This window comes from Hyla sarda, chromosome 8, assembly GCF_029499605.1.
Source record: "Hyla sarda isolate aHylSar1 chromosome 8, aHylSar1.hap1, whole genome shotgun sequence".
In the NCBI taxonomy this organism is placed as follows: domain Eukaryota; kingdom Metazoa; phylum Chordata; class Amphibia; order Anura; family Hylidae; genus Hyla; species Hyla sarda.
The window spans coordinates 174,604,909-174,628,431 of NC_079196.1; the positions used below are offsets into that span (position 1 = coordinate 174,604,909).

Genomic DNA, 23,523 nt, shown 5'->3' on the forward strand with positions numbered 1-23,523 from the left:
ATTGAGAGGAGCTCTGGTCCCTGAGTCCATCCTAATTACGGAACTTAAGCAGAGAAAAAATACTGCAAGCAGTAATTTATTCTCCACTCCACTCCCGTGAAACAACTGAAACCTACACGAAAATGGGTCCTGTTGTGTCCTGTTGGTGTCCATTATGCAACTTTCTGTCCAGGTCCCTTTTTTATGGCTAGAACGGACTCTGCAATGGAGCACGAACGATCCAGCGATTGTTCAGGTAGGATTGGGAAATGAGTGCCAATCACCAAGAGTGGCGCTAAACTCTACTTCCCATGGCAAATAATATTTGTGGTCGGGGCTCCAAAACGTGAACAACTGCCTGAGACTAATAAACGACAACAACAATACATAGTAATTCTAACAACGATAATAGTAATAATGATAAGAGGAATAACAATAATATTGATAACGATCATAACTACAATAATAGTAATGACAATCATGTAACAACGAGTAAGAAAGATTATAGTAATAACGATCATAAATACCAATGACTATTCAATATAACAATAATAATGACAAGAACAATAATAACATACTTACAGAGGGCCTATCCAGATAGAGAATAGTAAAATATATGGGAGGGTTGGGCGGGTGTCGCCAAATGTCCGACACGCCCTGACCTGTATGCAGGGGGGCAGTATATATACTCCCACACCCGTCCCACAAACACAGCCTAACAGGCTTACGCTTCTCATGAATTTATGATAATGAAATTTTTTGGTAAAACTCTACTTTTCCATACACTCCAAAGTGCAGATGTTATAGATACTGTCTGTAGTCTTAATACGTTTAGGCAGAATATTTCGATAATCTCATGACATTTTTTGGGATTTTTTGTCCAGGAGTGCGTGGTATGGCCTTGTTCTTCCATTCCCATGCCTGCAACAGGATCTGCAAAAGTATGAAATTGACACCTTTTGATCTCTCCCCTCGGGAAAATGACGTGTTGGACAACTGCAGCAAGATGCTGGTATGCTTCATTGTTACTGAATCAGATATGAGAGAGTGCAGTATAGGAGTGATGATCCATCTCCTGCACATCCCTAGAATGTAGATTGTGTTGGGATCTTCCCTGAAGATGTGTTCTGTCAGTTCACATTGACCTCCTTTTCGCATTCTCTCATTTTGGGGTCAGAGGACATTAAATGACGGCTGTATTAGAGCTCGATGCAGCTGTTGCTCCATGCGGATTATACTGTAAATAGCCTATAGTAACTATGCACAGAATTATGATGTAAAGCTGTATCAGAGTGCAACCATTTGTATGTATTTTTATAGAAAAATTCCATCAACCTACATCTCCATGAAGCCTTAGGTAAAAATACTGCATACTTGTGTATATAGTGTGCATTTATTTTACGCTCTATTGTGTGTCATTCGTGAGCAATGAAGCATGGCTAGCAGAGAAATGGAAGATCAGTGCATTACATTGTTGTCTTGTTTGTGACTTAAAAGGAACCTGTCACCAGATTATACCTTATATAACTGGCAACAGGTTATATAGGGTAAAATAAACTTTCTCGCTATATCCTTATGTCCTCCTGAGCTGCCTCGGTAGTGTAGAAAAGTAGCTTTAAAAATGTGCTGCAGCATAGTAATGAGATCCAAGTAGTCATCGGGGCATGCAGCATCCTGAAGTAGGCACAATGCTCTGAGTGGTAACCATGCCTGCTCATGCTTGATTGGCAGGCTGGGCATGGTCGACATCTCTGCTCTTTACAGAAATCTTGTGCAGACCCAGAAGTGGCAATGTTCCTAGACAAGAAGCAGCTTCTAATATAGTGCAAGACTTTAAAGAGGAGAGGGAGCAGAGCAGTGACATCGGCTGGGCCCATGCTGTCAATCATGCATGAGTAGGCAATGGTTACAGGACGGAGCGCCATGGCCACACCCGCTGATGACTGCTTTCACCTCTTTACCATAAGGCGCCGGTCATATTGAAAACTACTTTTCTTCACTGAATACTGAATGAATGAATACTTAAGAGGACATCAGGATATGTCAAGAAACCTTCTTTTATCCTATGCTAGCTGAGTACCTGGCTTTGCCCGGTTTTTCCTTCCTAATCCTTGTTGTGGAGGAAGCTTTTGACTTCATATCCCGTCCTCTTATATTGTTGTCATATCCCAACCCCATATCCCGACCTCCTATCCCGACCTCCTATCCCGACCTCCTATGCCGTCCTCCTATCCTGACCTCCTATCCCGACCTCCTATCCTGTCCTCCTATGCCGACCTCCTATCCCCACTTCCTATCCCGACCTCCTATTCCAACCTCCTATACCGTCCTCCTATCCCGTCCTCCTATCCCGACCTCCTATCTCCACTTCCTATCCCGACCTCCTATTCCGTCCTCCTATCTCGACCTCCTATCCCGACCTCCTATCTCCACTTTCTATGCCGACCTCCTATCCCAACCTCCTATACCGTCCTGGTATCCCGACCTCCTATCCCGTCCTCCTATCCCGACCTCCTATCTCCACGTCCTATCCCGACCTCCTATCCCGTCCTCCTATCACCAACCTCCTATCCCGACCTCCTATTCCGACCTCCTATCCCGTCCTCCTATCCCTTCCTCCTTTCCCGTCCTCATATCTCGACCTCCTATCCCGACCTCCTATCCCAACCTCATATGTCGACCTCCTATCCCGACCTCCCATCCCATCCTCTTATCCCGACCTGTAATATGTGTACCAGGTATTGAAATATCTGCAGCCGTACGGAAGTTATGTGGGAACATATATTTCCCATAGACTTTTATGGGACTGTAAACAAAAACCCCGACCCTGGCAAATGGGGGTGAGTAAGGGTTAAATCACCTATCCTATGTTTGTTTTTGACATATAAATAACATGTGTGCCAAGTTTCATGTTAATATCTTTAGCCATTTGGACGTGATGCTGGAACATACATACATACATACACACGTTGAGTTTTATATATACATACTAGCTGAGTACCTGGCTTTGCCCGGTTTTTCCTTTCTAATCCTTGTTGTGGAGAAAGCTTTTGACTTCATATCCCATCCTCATATATTGTTGTCATATCCCAACCCCATATCCCGTCTTCATATCCCGTCTTCATATCCCGACCTCCTATCCCGACCTCCTATCCCGTCCTCCTATCTCGACTTCCTATCCCGTCCTCCTATCCCGACCTCCTATCCCGACCTCCTATCCCGTCCTCCTATGCCGACCTCCTATCCCGACCTCCTATCCCAACCTCCTATACCGTCCTCCTATCCCATCCTCCTATCCCGACCTCCTATCTCCACTTCCTATCCCGACCTCCTATCCCAACCTCCTATACCGTCCTCCTATCCCGACCTCCTATCCCGTCCTCCTAACCCGACCTCCTATCTCCACTTCCTATCCCGACCTCCTATCCCGTCCTCCTATCCCCTCCTCCTATCCCGTCCTCTTTTCCCGTCCTCATATCTCAACCTCCTATTTCGACCTCCTATCTCGACCTCCTATCCCGACCTCCCATCCCATCCTCTTATCCCGACCTGTAATATGTGTACCAGGTATTGAAATATCTCCAGCCGTACGGAAGTTAAGCAGTAACACATATTTCCCATAGACTTTTATGGGACTGTAAACAAAAACCCCGACCCTGGCAAATGGGGGGGAGTAAGGGTTAAATCACCTATCCTATGTTTGTTGTTGACATATAAGTAACATGTGGCCAAGTTTCATGTTAATATCTTTAGCCATTTGGACGTGATACTGGAACATACACACATACACACATACACACATACATACATACATACATACATACACACGTTGAGTTTTATATATATAGATAACTTGTTGCAACCAGTTATATAGGGTAAAATCTGGTGACAGGTTCCCATTAACTTGATGTAATGCACTTATTTCCGCAGTATTACCACATTTATTTTAGAAGATATTTCTGTATTGTCTCTGAACTACAGTTCATACACTCCCAGCAGACTGATGTTAATGTGGTGCCTCATGTTAATCTGCATTTCAACCATTGTTCCTGCATTATTTCAGCAATCTGCACAGACAGTCCTGCGCGGCATTGAAGAGAAATGTGGCAGCTCTCGGGTGAGAACCATATCTGGAAGCCGCCCACCTCTGCTCTCTCGTCTGTCCGAAAACTCTGGAGATGACATAAGCGACATGTTATTCGACTCGCTGCCAAGCTCACCCTCCCCAGCCACCCCTCATGGCCATAGATTTGATGTCCACGGTATGAATATCATCAAAACATACATACAAAACTATTTTACAAAGTACCATAAAGGGGCTATCTCAGAATAGAAACTGGTAGCGTATAGCTAGATCATGCCATCAGTGTTTAATGGGCCGACCACACAGCCTCCAGAATTTCTCCCATATGCTAAAGGTACTTGAGAGTAATAACTTGCTCCATTATACAGTGCTCCCTCAAGTTACAATATTAAAGGGGTTATCCAGGAAAAAACTTTTTTTTATATATCAACTGGCTCCAGAAAGTTAAACAGATTTATAAATTACTTCTATTAAAAAATCTTAATCCTTTCAGTACTTATGAGCTGCTGAAGTTGAGCTGTTTTTTTTCTGTCTAAGTGCTCTCTGATGACACGTTTCTCGGGAAACGCCCAGTTTAGAAGCAAATCCCCATAGCAAACCTCTTCTACTCTGCTCTCTGCTGACATCTCTGCTTGTCTCGGGAACTTCACACTGTTGCCAGACAGAAAACAACAACTCAACTTCAGCAGTTGATAATTATTGAAAGGATTAAGATTTTTTAATAGAAGTCATTTACAAATCTGTTTAACTTTCTGGAGCCAGTTGATATATATATATAAAAAAAAAGTTTTTTCATAGAATAGCCCTTTAATTCGTTCCAGGACGACCATTGTATGTTGAAACCATTGTATGTTGAGACCAGAACTCTATGGAAACCTGGTAATTGGTTCTAAAGGCACCAAAATGTCATCCAAAATAGGAAAAAAAAAGTGAGAATTAAATAAAATTAAGTAGATAACTACCGTAATACAGATAAAGCAAATCCTTACATATAAAAGTAATAAAGATCTGCTGGGAGCTGTAATCACTGACTATGTCAGTGTTTCCCAAGCAGGGAGCCTCCAGCTGTTGCAAAACTACAACCCCCAGCATGCCCGGACAGCCAAAGGCTGTCCGGGCGTGCTGGGAGTTGTAGTTTTGCAACAGCTGGGGGCACCCTGCTTGGGAAGCACTGGTCTATGTAGAGGACAGGAGCTTCTTCGGGGTCCTGTACAGTACACAGTGTCCTAAAAAAGTAACATGGAGCCGCCTTCACCTGGTGTCCAAAGGAGCAGCTAATCCTGGTACAGGTAAAGTGTACAGAAAATGTAATACCTCCCTGTACTGTAGAGGGTGCTACCAGCCACCAGGCAGTGCATACGCTTCAGTAATACAGCAGTTTTACCAGTGAATGCCCATTCTGATTGGTCAGTTCATTGACACGTTTCACAGATCTGGACTGTCCATAGCATTGTATGTTGAGTCTGGTTTCAACTTACAATGGTCCAGAAAAGACCATTGTATGTTGAAACTATTCTGTGTTGAGGCCATTGTAAGTTGAGGGATCACTGTAATGTACATTATGAATTCCTTGTAGTTGGAGGGACCCCACTATACATGTAAGATACTGGCAGGTTTAGATGACTATTCTCTGTGCATGGAGGCCTTTTAAAGGCATCTAATCTAACAGGTTGTAAAGAACCTATTGCAGTTCACTTATCAGACAATGCCCACATATCTCCAACATTATTAAAACAGGCTGATAGTATCTCTGATTGCTGAGCCCATGACTTGAATAGAAGCCAGTGCTTAGTATGTTTCCTAATATTGTGTGTTTTTCTTGCACAGGATGGCCTATTTTCAATGAAAATGATAATCTGCATAGTGACGATAATAATAGCCTGGATAACCACAGAGTAAGTTATTTTTACAGAACTATTCCTCTCTCATTGCCCAGCAGTGTCACCTAATGCACATGTAGCATCAGTCTTATCCTGTTGGTTTTATAGGACTCGGAAAATGGTGGTGACAGTGGCTGCCCCAGTGAAAAAAGAAGCGAATCTGATGAAATGGAACACAGGGTAAGTAAAAAACATCACCTGGTCTCCCCCCCACCTATATACCGTATATACACGAGTATAAGCCGACCCGAATATAAGCTGAGGCCCCTAATTTCACCCCAAAAGCCCAGGAAAAGTTATTGACTTGACTATAAGCCTAGGGTGGGAAATACATCACCCCCCATGTCATCATCCAGACCCCCGTCATCATCCCCCCCCCCTTCATCATCACCGCCTGTTAATCCCTCCATCAGTGGTCTTCAACCTGCAGACCTCCAGATGTTGCAAAACTACAACTCCCAGCATGCCCGGACAGCCATCGACTTTCCGGGCATGCTGGGAGTTATGGTTTTGAAACATCTGGAGGTCCGCAGGTTGAAGACCACTGCGGCCTTAGTCATCATCCAGACCCCCCCCCCCCCCCCTTTTGTTTTGTACTCACCTCCCCTCGGCGGGAAGTTAGGGTGAGCTGGTCCGGGCCATCTATGCTGCAGGGACCGTCCGGTGGGGATGGTTAGTCGTTGCGGGCTGTCCATTTTCACCAGGGGGCCCTCTTCTCCGCGCTTCGGCCCCGGACTAGTGACGTTGCCTTGACGATGACGCACAGGGACGTTCATGCGCAACGTCCCTGTGCGTCGTCGTCAAGGCAACGTCACACTAGTCCGGGGCCCGGAGCGGAGGGCCCCCTGGTGAAAAAGGACAGCCCGCAACGACTAACCATCCCCGCCGGACGAACCCTGCAGCATAGGTGGCCCGGACCAGCTCACCCTAACTTCCCGCCGAGGGGAGGTGAGTACAAAACAAAAGGGAGGGGCTGAATGATGATGAAGGCTGCAGTGGTCTTCAAACTGCGGACCTCCAGAGGTTTCAAAACTACAACACCCAGCATGCCCGGACAGCCGATGGAGGTCCGCAGGTTGAAGACCACTGAGAAGGGATTGACAGGCGGAGAGTTCACTCGAGTATAAGCCGAGGGGGGCGTTTTCAAAAAATCGTGCTGAAAAACTCGGCTTATACTCGAGTATATACGGTACAAATTTATTTTATTTTTTTATGAAACTGAAAGCAATTATTTGTTATTGCCATAACCCAACTAGCACATGTTTTTTTTTTTTCTGTTTTTTGCTCTATGCGCTTTAAATGATTTGGGCCAATTCCTGAGCCCCTGTATTTGCCAACAATGCAGACTGTATGAAAACAGGTTGCCTAGAATTACTCCAAGGGCCTACTAGTAGCTGCAAGTCTACTTCTATGATACAAGATGTAAGCCCTTGCTCCTGGCATCAGATTTTTATTCTGCCTAAAATCATTTGGGTGGTCTCTGGTGGCTTCTGCCTGCCCGGCCTGCTTTGATCGATAGATCCTTCCCCAATCAGTGAGAGATCTATCAGTACAAACCAGTGGGCGAGGAGAAGCTGCTGGGGACCAAACCAATGCTCCATGATTCAGGCAGCATGAGATTCAGTCCATACGGTTGTGTTGTATGCAGATTGTAAATACAAAAAAAACTCTCTATTACGTAAAAATCTCACACGGTCACCTCCACGTGCCGGTCTTCAAAAGACCGGCACGTGGAGGTGACCGTGTGAGACTTTTACGTAATAGAGAGGTTTTTTGGATTTACAATCTGCATACAACACAACCGTATGGACTGAATCTCAGGACTGATCTCATACTTCATTACTAGTATGTTAGTAGTGTATATTTGCTTTTAGGTTATAGTATAGTTTCTTTCATGTATATACACTTTTGCATCTAGGATTTTTATCCCCTCTGATAAATATTCAGCACCGCTTTTCCAACGTGTATGTGTATTTTTATTCATTTTTATATGTATATGATTTGGGTATATTTGTGTCGATGGTGGAGAGTAGGGGTTAATATCTGGGATTGTAACCTAGAAATCCGCCTCTTCCGGTTTCGAATCCCTATACAGTGATCCCTCAACTTACAATGGCCTCAACATACAATAGTTTCAACATACAATGGTCTTTTCTGGACCATTGTAACTTGAAACCAGACTCAACATACAATGTTACAGACAGTCCAGATCTGCAAAATAAGTCAATGGCTGGAAGAACTGACCAATCAGAATGGGCATTCACTGGTAAAACCCCTGTATTACTGAGGCGTATGCACTGACTGGTGTCTGGTAGCGCCCCCTACAGTACAGGGAGCTATTACATGTTCTGTACTCCTTACCTGTACCAGGGTAAGCTGCTCCTTCAGAAACCAGGTAAGGGCGGCTCCATTTTACTTTTTTAGGACATTGCGTGTTCTGTACAGGACCTTTCCTCTACATAGACCAGCGTTTCCCAACCAGGGTGCCTCCAGCTGTTGCAAAACTACAACTCCAAGCATGCCCGGACAGCCAAAGGCTGTCCGGGCATGCTGGGAGTTGTAGTTTTGCAACAGCTGGAGGCACCCTGGTTGGGAAACACTGACATAGACAGTGATTACAGCTCCCAGCAGATCTGTCTTACTTTTATATGTAAGGATTTGCTTTATCTATATTAATTATCTACTTCTTTTTCTTCTTTCTCCTATTTTTGGATGACATTTTGGTGGCTTCAGAACCAATTACCAGGTTTCCATAGAGTTATGGTCTCAACTAGAGATGAGCGAACTTACAGTAAATTCGATTCGTCACGAACTTCTCGGCTCGGCAGTTGATGACTTTTCCTGCATAAATTAGTTCAGCTTTCCGGTGCTCCGGTGGGCTGGAAAAGGTGGATACAGTCCTAGGAGACTCTTTCCTAGGAATGTATCCACCTTTTCTAGCCCACCGGAGCACCTGAAAGCTGAACTCATTTACGCAGGATAAGACATCAACTGCCGAGCCGAGAAGTTCGGGACGAATCGAATTTACTGTAAGTTCGCTCATCTCTAGTCTCAACATACAATGGTTTCAAGATACAATGGCCGTCCCAGAACCAATTAATATTGTAACTTGAGGGACCACTGTATATCCTTGTGGATATAGATGAAGGGTTCTACCCGAAATGCATCCACGCTGTCTTTCTGTTGCTGTTTTATGGCTGTTCCGCATGCCTTGCGGTTTTTATTGGGATCCGAATAAAGAATTCATCTTTACCACTGGCGTATCTGCATTTTTTCTATACCAAGTTGGAGTCTAGCCGTGCTGGGGATCAAGTGAGCGGACCTCCCCCCTCCGATTGTTACTTTAATTAGTACTGTACTGGCAAATCCTCTATTGCTATAGCGCTTCTATGCCGGCTCTGCGCCTCCCTGCCTCCATTGTGCTATAGCAATAGGGGATTAATTAAAGTACACTACAGGACCAATTAAAGTAAGTGACCCCCCGCATATTAATGCTGTTCACCTGCAATATAACCCAGTATATTGAGTGTGTTGTGGGTGAATAGGCTGTCAGTTTCCCTTTAAGAAAGTATTATACACTTGTGTCCATAGGGAATATAGAAACATTTCTGGGTCACAGTTATATACCCTATGGGGATACAAAGTTATACTTCCAATCCAGGAATAGAGGGTATAGCTGAGAGGCAGGAAGTGACTGAACATGATTTCCCAAATTTTTTTGGATTTTCTATATATGTGCATTTTTCTTGCAGGCTCATGGAAATTATAACCGGAGGCGGTTTGAGTCTGAGTCTGAGGACAGCTTTGGGAAGGTATGTGGTTAAAATATTAAGTAGATTTACTTCTCTCTTTCTTCTTTCATTCCTCTTATACTCATTTCACTGAGAAAACAGCAGTACTGGTTTATAAAGTCAACGTACAACTCAATGTGCGCAGATCCCCTTTGTCTAGCTATATTGCCGATTTACTGTGGTCTTGTAGATTATAGTCCACACCATAGTAATGGTGATGTTGCTGCATGTGGGTCACATACTTGGCAATACCCAGTGCAAACCTATGGGCCTTAATGAAACTTAGGCTATGTTCTCATTCCAATTTTTGGTCTCTGCTTAGTTAGAATAACGCATGTTCATAGGACTCCATTAGCCTGACAGCAGCCAGAGTATCCTTTTGGCCTTCCGCTGGTCTGTATGTATGTATATATATATATATATATATATATATATATATATATATATATACATATATACAGTGACCCCTCGACCTACGATGGGCCCGACATATGATAATTTCAACATGTTGAAGGCAGCATCAACGTACGATGCTTTTGTATGTCGGGGCCATCGCATAAACGGCTATCCGGCAGCGCAGACTGCTTCAGCTGCCACCGGATAGCCGTTTACGGTGGTCGGCTGACGATCACTTACCTGTCCTCGGGGCTCCGGTGCGTCCTCTTCGGGATCCCCTGCATTGTTGGTGCTCTCCATCGTCGTCATCACGTCGCTGCGCACGCCGTCCCGTCATCCAATAGGAGCGGCGTGTGTAGCGATGTGATGGCGGCGACGGAGAGCGCGGATGCCGGGGAAGTAGAGGCCTTGCCGGAGCATCGGGGACGCGGTGACAGCGATGGACAGCGACATCCCGGGCAGCGGTGACAGTCCGGAGCGGCGGGGACAGGTGAGTTCAGCTTCCTCTAACAGTGGTCTTCAACCTGCGGACCTCCAGATGTTGCAAAACTACAACACCCAGCATGCCCGGACAGCCAATGGCTGTCCGGGCATGCTGGGTGTTGTAGTTTTGCAACATCTGGAGGTCCGCAGGTTGTAGACCACTGTCCTATACTTTACATTGCACGGATCCTTCAACATGCGATGGTTTCAACAAACGATGGTCCGTTTGGAATGGATTACCATCGTATGTTGAGGGACCACTGTATATATATATATATATATATATATATATATATATATATATATATGGTAGTATAGTGTAGTAGCCTTTAGTTGGAGGCCTGCATTTAATTCATACATTGGGAGCATATACATCAAACAGAGGCCATAATTGTTATGTGAACAATGCCTTTTCTTCAACTGCTGAAAAATAGTGTTGCGAAATATTAAGTCCATTTTTTGTAGTTTTAGATCCTTATTGTTGCACTTAGGTCTCACCGATCAGGCGGACACATGTGTTGAAGGCTTTATAGCAGCATATTGGGTCCCCCCTATGATATCGTAGAATATACTATGTCTGGACTACGCTCTGCAATATTCTTCCTTAGGAGCAATGCTTGTCTTTCACGACTACTCGGGACTTAGCTTCCAGACCTGCAATGTTCTTAATACAATTAATGCTTAGTAATACACTGAGGATATAACCAGCTATAACTCATGATATAACTAGTACCACTGAATTTCTCTCTGCTTTTACATTTTTTTTTTTGTTCTTTAACCCATCACATCCTCTATTCATTTCAAATTTTTCTTCAACTAGAGCAAATGTCTTTTAAGTAAAGCCAATGCGAACCTTAAAAACAGCCCCCGGAGTAAACTGGTGATTCTGCATGACTTGCTGCCAGAGATTCCAGTGAATGCTTATATTACTGTTTATTGCTGAGATAACATATTGCGTGTATTTGGATGGTTCATCAACATGCACGCCTGAATCATGTAATGCATATGGTTAACTTTATAACTATATGTCATCTGTATAACAACATAGTGTAACCTTGCATATACTGGGGGAGAATTATCAAAGTTGTCTATGTCCCGCATCAATATAGACCAAACTACAGAGCGTTAGGCCGGTCTATTGTGCGCCTAATTTATCAAAAGTTGCGCGGCTCTTGATAAATTCTGTGCACAGACTTTGAGCTCTATGCTTTACACTGTATTTAAACCTGCTCCAGCATGGTCTGACATTTCGGCGTACTTTCAGCCGATGCGACTTGTCGTTGAAAAGTCGCTATTGGTAAATTCAGCACCAATGCATTTTTTCGTCTAAAATAGACTAGAATGCATCATGTTCTAAAAATTCTCTAAAGCAAAAGTCGCAAAAAAGTTGCACATATTTAGACTGTCTAAATCCTTTGATAAATCTCCCCCTCTGTGTTTTATTCACCTTCTGCTGATCCTTGAAGTTACATCATATTAACCCATTTTATTCAAAGCTGCTTTACAGTTCTTCAGGCTTCTGAGCTCAAATACCCAATGACTCCCTGCTCTCTCAGAGCTAATTTTAGAGACACATAATACATGATTGGATATAGGAAGTAGAGATGAGCGAACTTACAGTAAATTCGATTCGTCACAAACTTCTCGGCTCGGCAGTTGATGACTTTTCCTGCATAAATTAGTTCAGCTTTCAGGTGCTCCCGTGAGCTGGAAAAGGTGGATACAGTCCTAGGAGACTCTTTCCTAGGACTGTATCCACCTTTTCCAGCCCACCGGAGCACCGGAAAGCTGAACTAATTTATGCAGGAAAAGTCATCAACTGCCGAGCTGAGAAGTTAGTGACGAATTGAATTTACTGTACGTTCGCTCATCTCTTATAGGAAGCATTGAATCTCCCATAATGCAATGCATTATAGAATCTCAGCTAAGCTGCTAGTGATGCATCTGCCCTCAAGCTGTTAACTGATTTAGAAAATTTCCAGCAGAATTGTGAGTGTAGCTCTGCTATAATACATCTTGCATAAATTTATGATAACATTTTTTTCTTGAACCACTACTTTCATAAACAATAACCCTTGACATGTCACACAGACATGTCAGATAATTTGATGGGTTGAGGTCTCAGTGCTGAGACCCCTACTGATCTCTAGAAATAGCCAGGAGAAGCATGCAGCTGTGAGCTTCTCTCTCTACTTCTATCTCTCCAATTCATTGCAGGTGACAGGCTTCATAGACCAATAACGGAGCCTATCTACTGCAACGAGTTGGACTGAGGCGTGAGCTGGGGAGTGAAGCACACAGCCGCACACTTCTCTTCTATATATAGAAATCAGCACAGTGCTAAGCCCCCCAGTGATCAGGAGAAGCACACGTTAAAACACTTCACTCCCTGGCTCACAGAGATTTTGTTCCTGGTTCTCTGGACAGCCCCATACACGAGTCAGGGGGAAGCATGCTGCCGTGTGCTTCTTCCTGCTTGTTGCCTTATTGATGATGGTCTCACCACTGAGACCCCAACCCATCAAAACTTTTGACATGTATGTGTGACATGTCAGAAGTACTTTTTAATACTTTAAATTCCCTTTTAGGCTGTACTTATAACTTCTAATAATAACAGAGCCTTGAATTATTTGGCAGATCTGTACAGCTGTAAACAGTGTGTAGTGGCCATGCTTGGTTACTGCAGTTTAGTTCACATTCACTTTAAATGATTACTGTAGTGGAATATAACCTATCCTCTATCCGTAGGATAGGGGATAAGTTATAGATCGCGGGGGGTCCGACCACTGGGACCCCCGCGATCTCCTGTACGGGGCTGCGGCAGTCTGCAGGAAGCGCCTTGCCAACCCTGCAGGAAGCCGCGGCAGACAAGCCCCCCTCCATGTATCATTATGGGACACATAGAGATGGCGTGTCAGCCAACACGTCATGCGGGGACGGAACGCCCCCTTCCTGTGTACTGCCGCAGCCCCATTCAGGAGATCGCGGGGTGTCCCAGCAGTCGGACCCCCCGCGATCTATAACTTATCCCCTATACTTCGGATAGAGGATAAGTTATATTCCACTACAGTGTTCCTTTAACGGGAGCTAGGCTGTAGTAACCCAGCAGCGCTACTAAACAATGTATGAAGCCGCCTCCTTCCAGTTCTGTTCGCTGGGTATGCCATTGTGTCTCCACCGACGAGATGTCAATATAAAATTGCCAGGAAAAATCCATTTAATACAGTGCAGCAAAAATAGCCCTGCAGACACACTGTGATATTATTGGGATCAGATGAAACGGTCAATGGAATTTTTTAATGCAAGTGTGAACAGAGGTTTTTTTTTAACACATATAACCAGGACAGCATGACCCCACTAAATGGAGAGGAGGCGCTATATGACAGCGCACCCCTGACAACTGAAGTCTGTGCCCAGACACCCATGATAGCACTGTTAACCCTGCCCAGAGTAAAGTCCATAGATACTGTCTGCCCAAAGTGCAGAAAAACACTCCTTTCCCTAATGTTTTGCAAAACAGTGTGCCTCCAGCTGTTGCAAAACTACACCTCCCAGCATGCCCGGACAGCCGTCGGCATGCTGGGAGTTGTAGTTTTGCAACAGCTGGAGGCACACTGTTTGGAGAACACTGCCTTACCTTCAAAACATTCTTCCCTGCAGCTCCGACTCCCTAGAAATAGGAAGTCCCGTTCCCTAAATCCAAAGGAAGCCTGCATTGGCCCAAAGCAGGCTTTCCCAACTAGGGTGCCTCCAGCTGTTGCCGAACTACAACTCCCGGCATGCCCGGACAGCCTTTGGCTGTCCGGGCATGCCGGGAGTTGTAGTTTTGCAACAGCTGGAGGCACCCTGGTTGGGAAACCTTGGTCCAAAGGGATCACTTTTCAGTACTATATTGGGACTAGTGTAATGGTGTGTTATAATTGACTCTTTCTTGTCCATAACCATATGACCACCATTATAATTTTCTTATTTCTGACTACATCCAAATACATATTTATGTGATATACAGATTTGATGCTGTCAGGTCCACTTACACTGTCTGTGTGAAATGTAGCATGCGTAGGATCCTGTGATATAGGACATGATCCACTGTATTATACAGATTTGCATATTATATTGTACAGGATACATTCTGGATTATCTTTTTGCTGATATTTTCTAATGTCTCTTTTGCTGACAGTGCCGTGTATAGCTGTGCATGTGTAACATCTGCTTTCATCTTTGTAAAAGCCAGCAAAGCTTTACAAAGTACCTGCAACCACTTTGTGCCTTTGAAAAGTTTTCCTTGGAAATTCTATGCATAAGATGATAGCTTAGAGAGAACTAGTATAAAGAGTATATATATAAAAAGCCTTCATTTGCTGGGTAGCAATGACTGAAGTTACAGGTCAAACCCTTGCGTCTTATATGTCCATATGCAGCTCTTCCTTATATTTTGCAGGGGCTGCAATAAAAAAAAAAAAAAAAAAACACTTACCTTTTTCTGGTCCACCGCTGTTCATCTTCTCCATGCTTCCAAGATAACAGACTTAATCAGGACTTGCCCACTGACCGCAGCAGTGTCTGTCTCAGCCAGTGACTGACCGCAGCAGTGTCTGTCTCTGCCAGTGACTGACCGCAGCAGTGTCTGTCTCAGCCAGTGACTGACCGCAGCAGTGTCTGTCTCAGCCAGTGACTGACCGCAGCAGTGTCTGTCTCAGCCAGTGACTGACCGCAGCAGTGTCTGTCTCAGCCAGTGACTGTCTTCAGCAGTCTCTGTCTCAGCCAGTGACTGTCTTCAGCATTGTCTGTCTCAGCCAGTGACTGTCTTCAGCAGTGTCTGTCTCAGCCAGTGACTGTTGGCACTAGTGTCTGTCTCAGCCAGTGACTGTCTTCAGCAGTGTCTGTCTCAGCCAGTGACTGTCTTCAGCAGTGTCTGTCTCAGCCAGTGACTGTCTTCAGCAGTGTCTGTCTCAGTCAGTGACTGTCTTCAGCAGTGTCTGTCTCAGCCAGTGACTGTCTTCAGCAGTGTCTGTCTCAGCCAGTGACTGTCTTCAGCAGTGTCTGTCTCTGCCAGTGACTGTCTTCAGCAGTGTCTGTCTCAGGCAGTGACTGTCTTCAGCAGTGTCTGTCTCAGCCAGTGACTGTCTTCAGCAGTGTCTGTCTCAGCCAGTGACTGTCTTCAGCAGTGTCTGTCTCAGCCAGTGACTGTCTTCAGCAGTGTCTGTCTCAGCCAGTGACTGTCTTCAGCAGTGTCTGTCTCAGCCAGTGACTGTCTTCAGCAGTGTCTGTCTCTGCCAGTGACTGTCTTCAGCAGTGTCTGTCTCAGGCAGTGACTGTCTTCAGCAGTGTCTGTCTCAGCCAGTGACTGACCGCAGCAGTGTCTGTCTCAGCCAGTGACTGTCTTCAGCAGTGTCTGTCTCAGCCAGTGACTGACCGCAGCAGTGTCTGTCTCAGGCAATGACTGACTGCAGAAGTGTCTGTCTCAGCCAGTGACTGACCGCAGCAGTGTCTGTCTCAGGCAGTTACTGTCCGCAGCAGTGTCTGGCTCAGCCGATGACTGAACGCAGCAGTGTCTGTCTCAGCCAGTGACTGTCTTCAGCAGTGTCTGTCTCAGCCAGTGACTGTGTTCAGAAGTGTCTGTCACAGCCAGGGACTGGCCGCAGCAGTGTCTGTCTCAGCCAGTGACTGTTGGCACTAGTGTCTGTCTCAGCCAGTGACTGTCTTCAGCAGTGTCTGTCTCAGCCAGTGACTGTCTTCAGCAGTTTCTGTCTCAGCCAGTGACTGACCGCAGCAGTGTCTGTCTCAGCCAGTGACTGTCTTCAGCAGTGTCTGTCTCAGCCAGGGACTGGCCGCAGCAGTGTCTGTCTCAGCCAGTGACTGTTGGCACTAGTGTCTGTCTCAGCCAGTGACTGTCTTCAGCAGTGTCTGTCTCAGCCAGTGACTGTCTTCAGCAGTGTCTTTCTCAGCCAGGGATTGGCCGCAGCAGTGTCTGTTTCAGCCAGTGACTGTTGGCAGCAGTGTCTGTCTCAGCCAGTGACTGACCGCCGCAGCAGTGTCTGTCTCAGCCAGTGACTGACCGCCGCAGCAGTGTCTGTCTCAGACAGTATCTGGCTTCAGCAGTGTCTTTCTCAGACAGTATCTGGCTTCAGCAGTGTCTGTCTCAGACAGTATCTGGCTTCAGCAGTGTCTGTCTCAGACAGTATCTGTCCGCAGCAGTGTCTGTCCGCAGCAGTGTCTGTCCGCAGCAGTGTCTGTCTTAGCCAGTAACTGTCTGCAGCAGTGTCTGTCTCAGCCGATGACTGACCGCAGCAGTGTCTGTCCGAGTTAGTGACTGGCTGAGCAGGCAGGTCCTGCTCCAATCTGTTGTCTTTGAAGCAGGGGAATGAGATGAGCAATGGGGGAACAGAAGGAGCAGCATCGGAAGTTATAAGGGAAGCTCCAGCAAAAGGAAATTTTTCTTTTTTCACGCCAAACATGCTCCTTTTAAGATCATGTTGAATTGAGTATGAATACAGCACTGACATCTACAGGCTTTTATGAGGAATTACAGTCTACTAGATAATGCATGAATTCAGCACTTTGACTAAATGTAGTTTCTTTCTTAAGTTGAAAGTGCATTTTTGTCATGTCTTTTTCTTATAATTTTTGGGCCCGTATCTATGTAGCCTGTTTTTTTCATTTTCTTTTTTTTGAATCATACAGTCACATAGAAAATTCACATGAAACAGATGCATCCATAAACCAGTTCATAATGCTACTATTAATTACTACACAGACTTGTTATTTTCATTTTACCTTTAAAGGATAATCTTTCTGTTTCGGGGTTTAGGTGTCTGCGGAGAAGTGGAACCAGTTCCATGCAACCCGTGTGAATATTCACCGATCCTCTGCCGTTGCATGTGAAGTGCGAAGACTTAATGATCTAGCACTAGAAAAGAAAATTGGGAAATCCATCCTCGGAAAGGTAAATGTTGACGCTATACAGTATAGTTGCTGTGTCATATATACAGCTATGTGGCCTATAAGGGTATATGCACATTATAGAGGGAAGTCCACCCTTGGGAACCTACTCTGTTTCTAAGAAAGTGGAGCCACTCTGGAAAGAGCAGATCCCTCTCTGACAGGCCTAGTGCACCCAAGCATTACAGACATGGTCTAGGCATAAATTTTCCTTACAGTGTCCACTCCTCATGTATGACAGCATGGGTGAAAAAAAGAGGTTGTCTTAAAGGGGTTTTCCACCATAAGGTGATTTTAGTATGTACCTGGCAGACAGTAATGGACATGCTTAGGAAGGATCTGCGCTTGTCTTGGGGCTAAATGGCTATGTTGTGAGATTACCATAATACTGTGGCTAGCTTTTTGTGAACTGGTATTTCCTGTTTGAGTTTTCTTCTTTTGCCTACAAATCCCACAATTCCTTTTTGCTCCCTCCCACACATCAGCCACCCCACCCATTGAATCCTAAATGAGCTGCATCCATTTAAAGACCTATGGTTTTCAATCAGGGTGCCTACAGCTGTTGCATTAGTTGCAGATTTATCTCTCTCAAGCGATCCCTCCACCCATTGAAGCAGACAGGCTCCCTGTCATCAGCTGACTAGTGAGTCAGGTCTCGGCCGCATTGCAACCTGGGAAAAATCTGAGACAACAGTCATTTTGTATGCTGGTAAAAATAAATATTGGGATGAAAATCACATAAGAATTGCGAGAAAACCGTCACACACAGGCACAGACACTATATTATGAACTACACTAACTTTACAGCCCCTGTAGCATAGTCAAATAAAATAAAAAATCCTGGAATACCCCTTTAATTAAAAAATTGGGTTGTCTTTGTGACACACCCCTCTTATACTAATGGCAGGCTGCACTTTCTTATTGCCAGGCATACTGAAAAACAATATATATGTTCCAGCTCCTGCTATGTTTAAAATGCTGAACAGTTTAATATGTCTGGGACTGTAGTGAGATTTTCAGCTCTCTTCAATACGTTGTGTTACTGTTAAGGTGGCCAAATACCTTCAGTAGCCATCGGCCTACAAGCTATCTCACCCATTCCCCTTATACTCAATAACACTTGGCTTTCCCAGAGCGCTTATATGTTGCAAACCTGAAGTGTAGCTTATAGCTGCTGCCAGACCTCTCTCGCATCGGCTTATCTTCCCAAATCCAACATGCCTGACTCTTCTCTCCTTGACATTATACATCGGCAAAGACTCTGGAGACCACCATGTATGGGGTCCTTAATGGGGTACTCCAGATCATGGGGGGGCCTGACCGACCTGATCTCCTGCCCGGCACCCCTGGTCTCTCCCCATACACGGAGCGATGTCAACTACCTCCATGCATGTCTATGGGGGAGCCAGAGATACACAAGTAACGCGCTTCGGCCGGAGCTCCAAGCAGCAGATCGTGAGGGCTCCTAGTGGTCAGAACCCACCACGATCTGACACTTATCACCTATCCTTTGAATAGAGGACAAATTTTACTAAACTGGATAACTGGATTGCCAACCGCAATGTAAAATGTTAATTTTAACCCTTTTAAAAGGGGATTACTAACATTCGATTTACACTCTGCTAAAAAGGCCGGTATCAGAGATAACTCTTAGATGCAGCCAAAAGTCACATTAAACGGGTACTCCGGTGAAAACCTTTTTTCTTTTAAATCACTTGGTGGCAGAAAGTTAAACATATTTGTAAATTACTTCTATTAAAAAATCTTAATCCTTCCAGTACTTATTAGCTGCTGAATGCTACAGAGGAAATTCCTTTCTTTTTGGAACACTGATGACATCACGAGCACAGTGCTCTCTACTGACATCTCTGTCCATTTTAGCAACCATGCATAGCAGATGTATGCTAAGGGCAGCATGGTGGCTCAGTGGTTAGCACTGCTGCCTTGCAGTGCTGGGGACTTGGGTTCAAATCCCACTAAGGACAACAATAAATAAAGTGTTGTTATTATTATAATAATGTCAGCAGAGAGAACTGTGGTCGTGATGTCATCAGAGAGCATTCCAAAAGAAAAGAATTTCCTCTGTAGTATTCAGCAGCTAATAAGTACAGGAAGGATTAAGATTTTTTAATAGAAGTAATTTACAAATATGTTTAACTTTCTGCCACCAGTTGATTTAAAAGAAAAAAGGTTTTCACTGGAGTACCCCTTTAATAGCAATGATAAAAACTGCCTAAACTGGGAAGGGGATAAATAAGTTGTGTGTGTAAAAATTACATTTACAGCGTGGCACAAGAAACGCATTGTATCTGTCTATTAATGGAGCTAAAAGACAGTATTAAATTAAGTTTCCTCTTGTTTTGTTCTGGCAGTTTTTGGATATCTGCCACTGCAGTTTTTGAACCAAAGCCAGAAATGTATTCAAAAGGAATAGGACATATAAAGGAAGGACTTAGACTTCTCCTCCCTTATGGATCCACTTCTGACTTTGGCCCAAAAACTGCAGTGGCAGTATTCCAAAAACTGCCAGAAAAAAAAAAGTGGAAACCTAGCCTTAAAGCCCTGTTTTATTAGTAAATACTTGTATGCAGAGCAAAACAGTAACATGATTTCTGTTTTTTCTGGATGACAGGTTCACTTGGCTATGGTGCGATATCACGAGGCAGGACGCTTTTGTGAAAAAGACCAAAACTGGGACCAGGAGTCTGCCATATACCACCTGGAGCATGCTGCACACTGTGGAGAACTAGAGGCTATTATTGGCCTTGGGCTTATGTGTTCTCAGATGCCCCATCATATCCTGACTGAAGTATCTGTGGAGGTAAAGCTTTGACATTCACACAATAATTTTACTATATAGATTATTCAGATCTGCTTATTCACATGACAGTGCCAAACCTTAGTTGTGATATTATGGGTACATTATGGGCACACTTGCACTATACAGGCGATGGCACCACTTAAAGGGGTACTCCGCTTCTCAGCGTTTGGAACAAACTCTTCCGAATGCTGGAGCAGGGGCCGGGAGCTTGTGACGTCATAACCCCACCCCCACATGACGGCTGTCACGCCCCCTCCTATAGACTTGCATTGACATCATGAGGGGCGGGGCTATGACGTCACAAACTCCCGGCGCCTGCACCAGCATTATGATCAGTTTGTTCCAAACGCTGAGCAGCGGTGTACCCCTTTAAATACATTATGTGGTTGAAATGTCCATATGCCACAGTCCTAAAGCTGGCCATAGAGATCAGATTTGTTGGTAGATATTGGTAAACATCAACTGACAATGTAACTACTGTAATGCCTGGAAGACAGTCATGCGCCTCAGCATTGTATGCATTTGGTTTATTTTTTATTAGTTTTGTCTGATCCTTTTGATATCCCCCTTTCCCCTTTATTTTCAAAGAAAATGTGTATTCTGAGTGTTACGTGTTAACTGCCTATTTCATTTGTTAAAAGGACACAGAGGAAAACAAAATTAAAGGATTTAACTATTTACTGATTGCTGCAGAAGCTGGCGATCGCCCCTCCATGTTGCACATTGCACGAGCTTATGACACTGGCATCAGTCTTGGATCAGACAGGTAAATAATAAGAATGAAATCTAGCTATGTATTATATTGTATATTATCCCAGGTTTCATAATTCAATATCTTTTTCATATTACAGGTTACAGGACTGGCAGGAGGCCTTGTTCTGGTACAATTCTGCACTAAACATGACAGATTATGATGAGGGAGGGGAATATGATGGCACCCAAGATGAACCTAAATATATGCTGCTAGCTAGGGAAGCGGAGATGCTGATAACTGGGGGATTTAACCTGGAGAAGGACCCACAACGATCAGGTAATATTTTAGTAGAAATAAAAAAAACTATTAAAATATTAAAAAATATTTTAATGAATTTGACTGTTGATGTTGGTGAACTTTAGAAAATACAGATTTATGTTCAAGAGTTAAAATGGCTTAAATGACTTGTACAATATTTAATTTTATGTAGTTTATTTGTGTCAAAAAGTGTGATAAAGCAACTTACTAATAATGTTATTAGCCATAAAGCATATCAGCTGTGCTGTCTCTGTTGTAACTGTGACATAATGTCACATTTAGAGCTTCGTCCCTGCTCCCCCCTCCCCTTCAGCTCATTAGATTTTTAGTGCAGTGGGAAGCCTTTCTCAGATAAAACAGCAGCGAACCTGTTCTGATGACACTGTAACTTAAAAAGGCTTTCTGCTGACTTAAAAATCTAATGAGCAGTAATATGATCTTCCCCTCTTTACATGAATGGTCTGGTCTTTAGCATACAGGAGTTATTTATGTTATTCAATATCGTGTACCTCTACAAAATGTCATGATTGTATATTCATCTGTGTGTGTGGTGACATTCACAGGTACACACTTCCAGCAGCTTACATATAGCGTTTGGGGTGTTCTTTTTATTTTGTGTATATGTCTGTCCATATTTTTATATGTATATTGTGCTTAAATATAGATAAACATAAATAAAGATAAACATTTTGTTTACATAAAAATAAAAAAAGCATACAAGAGATGAGGGGGAGCAGGGATGGGAGCAGATGGTTTTCAGAGCCTGTGACCTGATGTAATGGCTACAAGCCAGACAGCTTGGCTGCTAATTTTTTACACCATACACAGCTTGTTTCTTTCGCTGGACAACCCCTTTAAGCAAGCATTGCTATCTTTCCCTTTAAGTATATAGAGAATGCAACGTTAGAGAATTCATGAACAATGGGGCAGCAAACCCTCAGTTTACTGATACCTGAGAAGTGGCACACACCCTTGTTAAGCATTTATGTTTTATCTATACAGTGGGGCAAAAAAGTATTTAGTGAGCCACCAATTGTGCAAGTTCTCCCACTTAAAAAGACGAGAGAGGCCTGTAATTTTCATCCTAGGTCTGTGAGAGACATAATGAGAAAAATGAATACATAAAATCACATTGTCTGATTTTTAAAGAATTTATTTGCAAATTATGGTGGAAAATAAGTATTTGGTCACTTACAAACAAGCAAGATTTCTGGCTCTCACAGACCTGTAACTTCTTCTTTAAGAGTCTCCTCTGTCCTCCACTCGTTACCTGTTTGAATTTATCACTGTAAAAGACACCTGTCCATAACCTCAAACAGTCACACTCCAAACTCAACTATGGCCAAGACCAAAGAGCTGTCGAAGGACACCATAAAAAAAATTGTAGGCCTGCACCAGGCTGGGAAGACTGAATCTGCTATAGGCAAGCAGTTGGTGTGAAGAAATCAACTGTGGGAGCAATTATTAGAAAATGGAAGACATACAAGACCACTGATAATCTCCCTCGATCTGGGGCTCCACGCAAGATCTCACCCCGTGGTGTCAAAATGATCACAAGAATGGTGAGCAAAAATCCCAGAACCACACTGGGGGAACATGTGAATGACCTGCAGAGAGCTGGGAACAAAGTAACAAAGGCTAACATCAGTAACACACTACCCCGCCAGGGACTCAAATCATGCAGTGCCAGATGTGTCCCCCTGCTTAAACCAGTACATCTACAGGCCCGTCTGAAGTTTGCTAGAGAGCATTTGGATGATCTAGAAGAGGATTGGGAGAATGTCATATGGTCAGATGAAACCAAAGTAGAACTTTTTGGTAAAAACTCAACTCGTTGTGTTTGGAGGAAAAAGAATGCTGAGTTGCATCCAAAGAACACCATACCTACTGTGAAGCATGGGGGTATAAACATCATGCTTTGGGGCTGTTTTTCTGCTAAGGGACCAGGACGACTGGTCCGTGTAAAGGTAAGAATGAATGGGGCCATGTATTGTGAGATTTTGTGTGAAAACCTCCTCCTATCAGCAAGGGCATTGAAGATGAAACGTGGCTAAGTCTTTCAGCATGACAATGATCCCAAACACACCGCCTGGGCAACGAAGGAGTGGCTTCGTAAGAAGCATTTCAAGGTCCTG

General features: G+C 44.1%; 1 protein-coding gene and 1 long non-coding RNA gene across 4 annotated transcripts in view; one reads left to right on the forward strand and one right to left on the reverse strand.

The window, feature by feature from the left end:
- Positions 1-23,523, forward strand: part of EEF2K (eukaryotic elongation factor 2 kinase) — a 95,154-nt gene that overhangs the window by 64,362 nt on the left and 7,269 nt on the right. For all 3 annotated transcript variants that reach the window (XM_056534791.1, XM_056534792.1, XM_056534793.1), the window contains 9 exons: positions 864-991; positions 4,043-4,241; positions 5,891-5,958; positions 6,052-6,123; positions 9,696-9,755; positions 17,425-17,559; positions 20,188-20,376; positions 21,018-21,142; positions 21,228-21,406. In XM_056534791.1, the coding sequence (XP_056390766.1) occupies positions 864-991; positions 4,043-4,241; positions 5,891-5,958; positions 6,052-6,123; positions 9,696-9,755; positions 17,425-17,559; positions 20,188-20,376; positions 21,018-21,142; positions 21,228-21,406 (1,155 nt within the window). The remainder of the gene's footprint in view (positions 1-863; positions 992-4,042; positions 4,242-5,890; positions 5,959-6,051; positions 6,124-9,695; positions 9,756-17,424; positions 17,560-20,187; positions 20,377-21,017; positions 21,143-21,227; positions 21,407-23,523) is intronic.
- The window catches only part of LOC130284447 (uncharacterized), a 72,892-nt gene that overhangs the window by 47,831 nt on the left and 1,538 nt on the right, over positions 1-23,523 (reverse strand). The window contains exon 2 of the long non-coding RNA XR_008847039.1: positions 17,391-17,523. This is a non-coding gene — a long non-coding RNA (uncharacterized LOC130284447). The remainder of the gene's footprint in view (positions 1-17,390; positions 17,524-23,523) is intronic.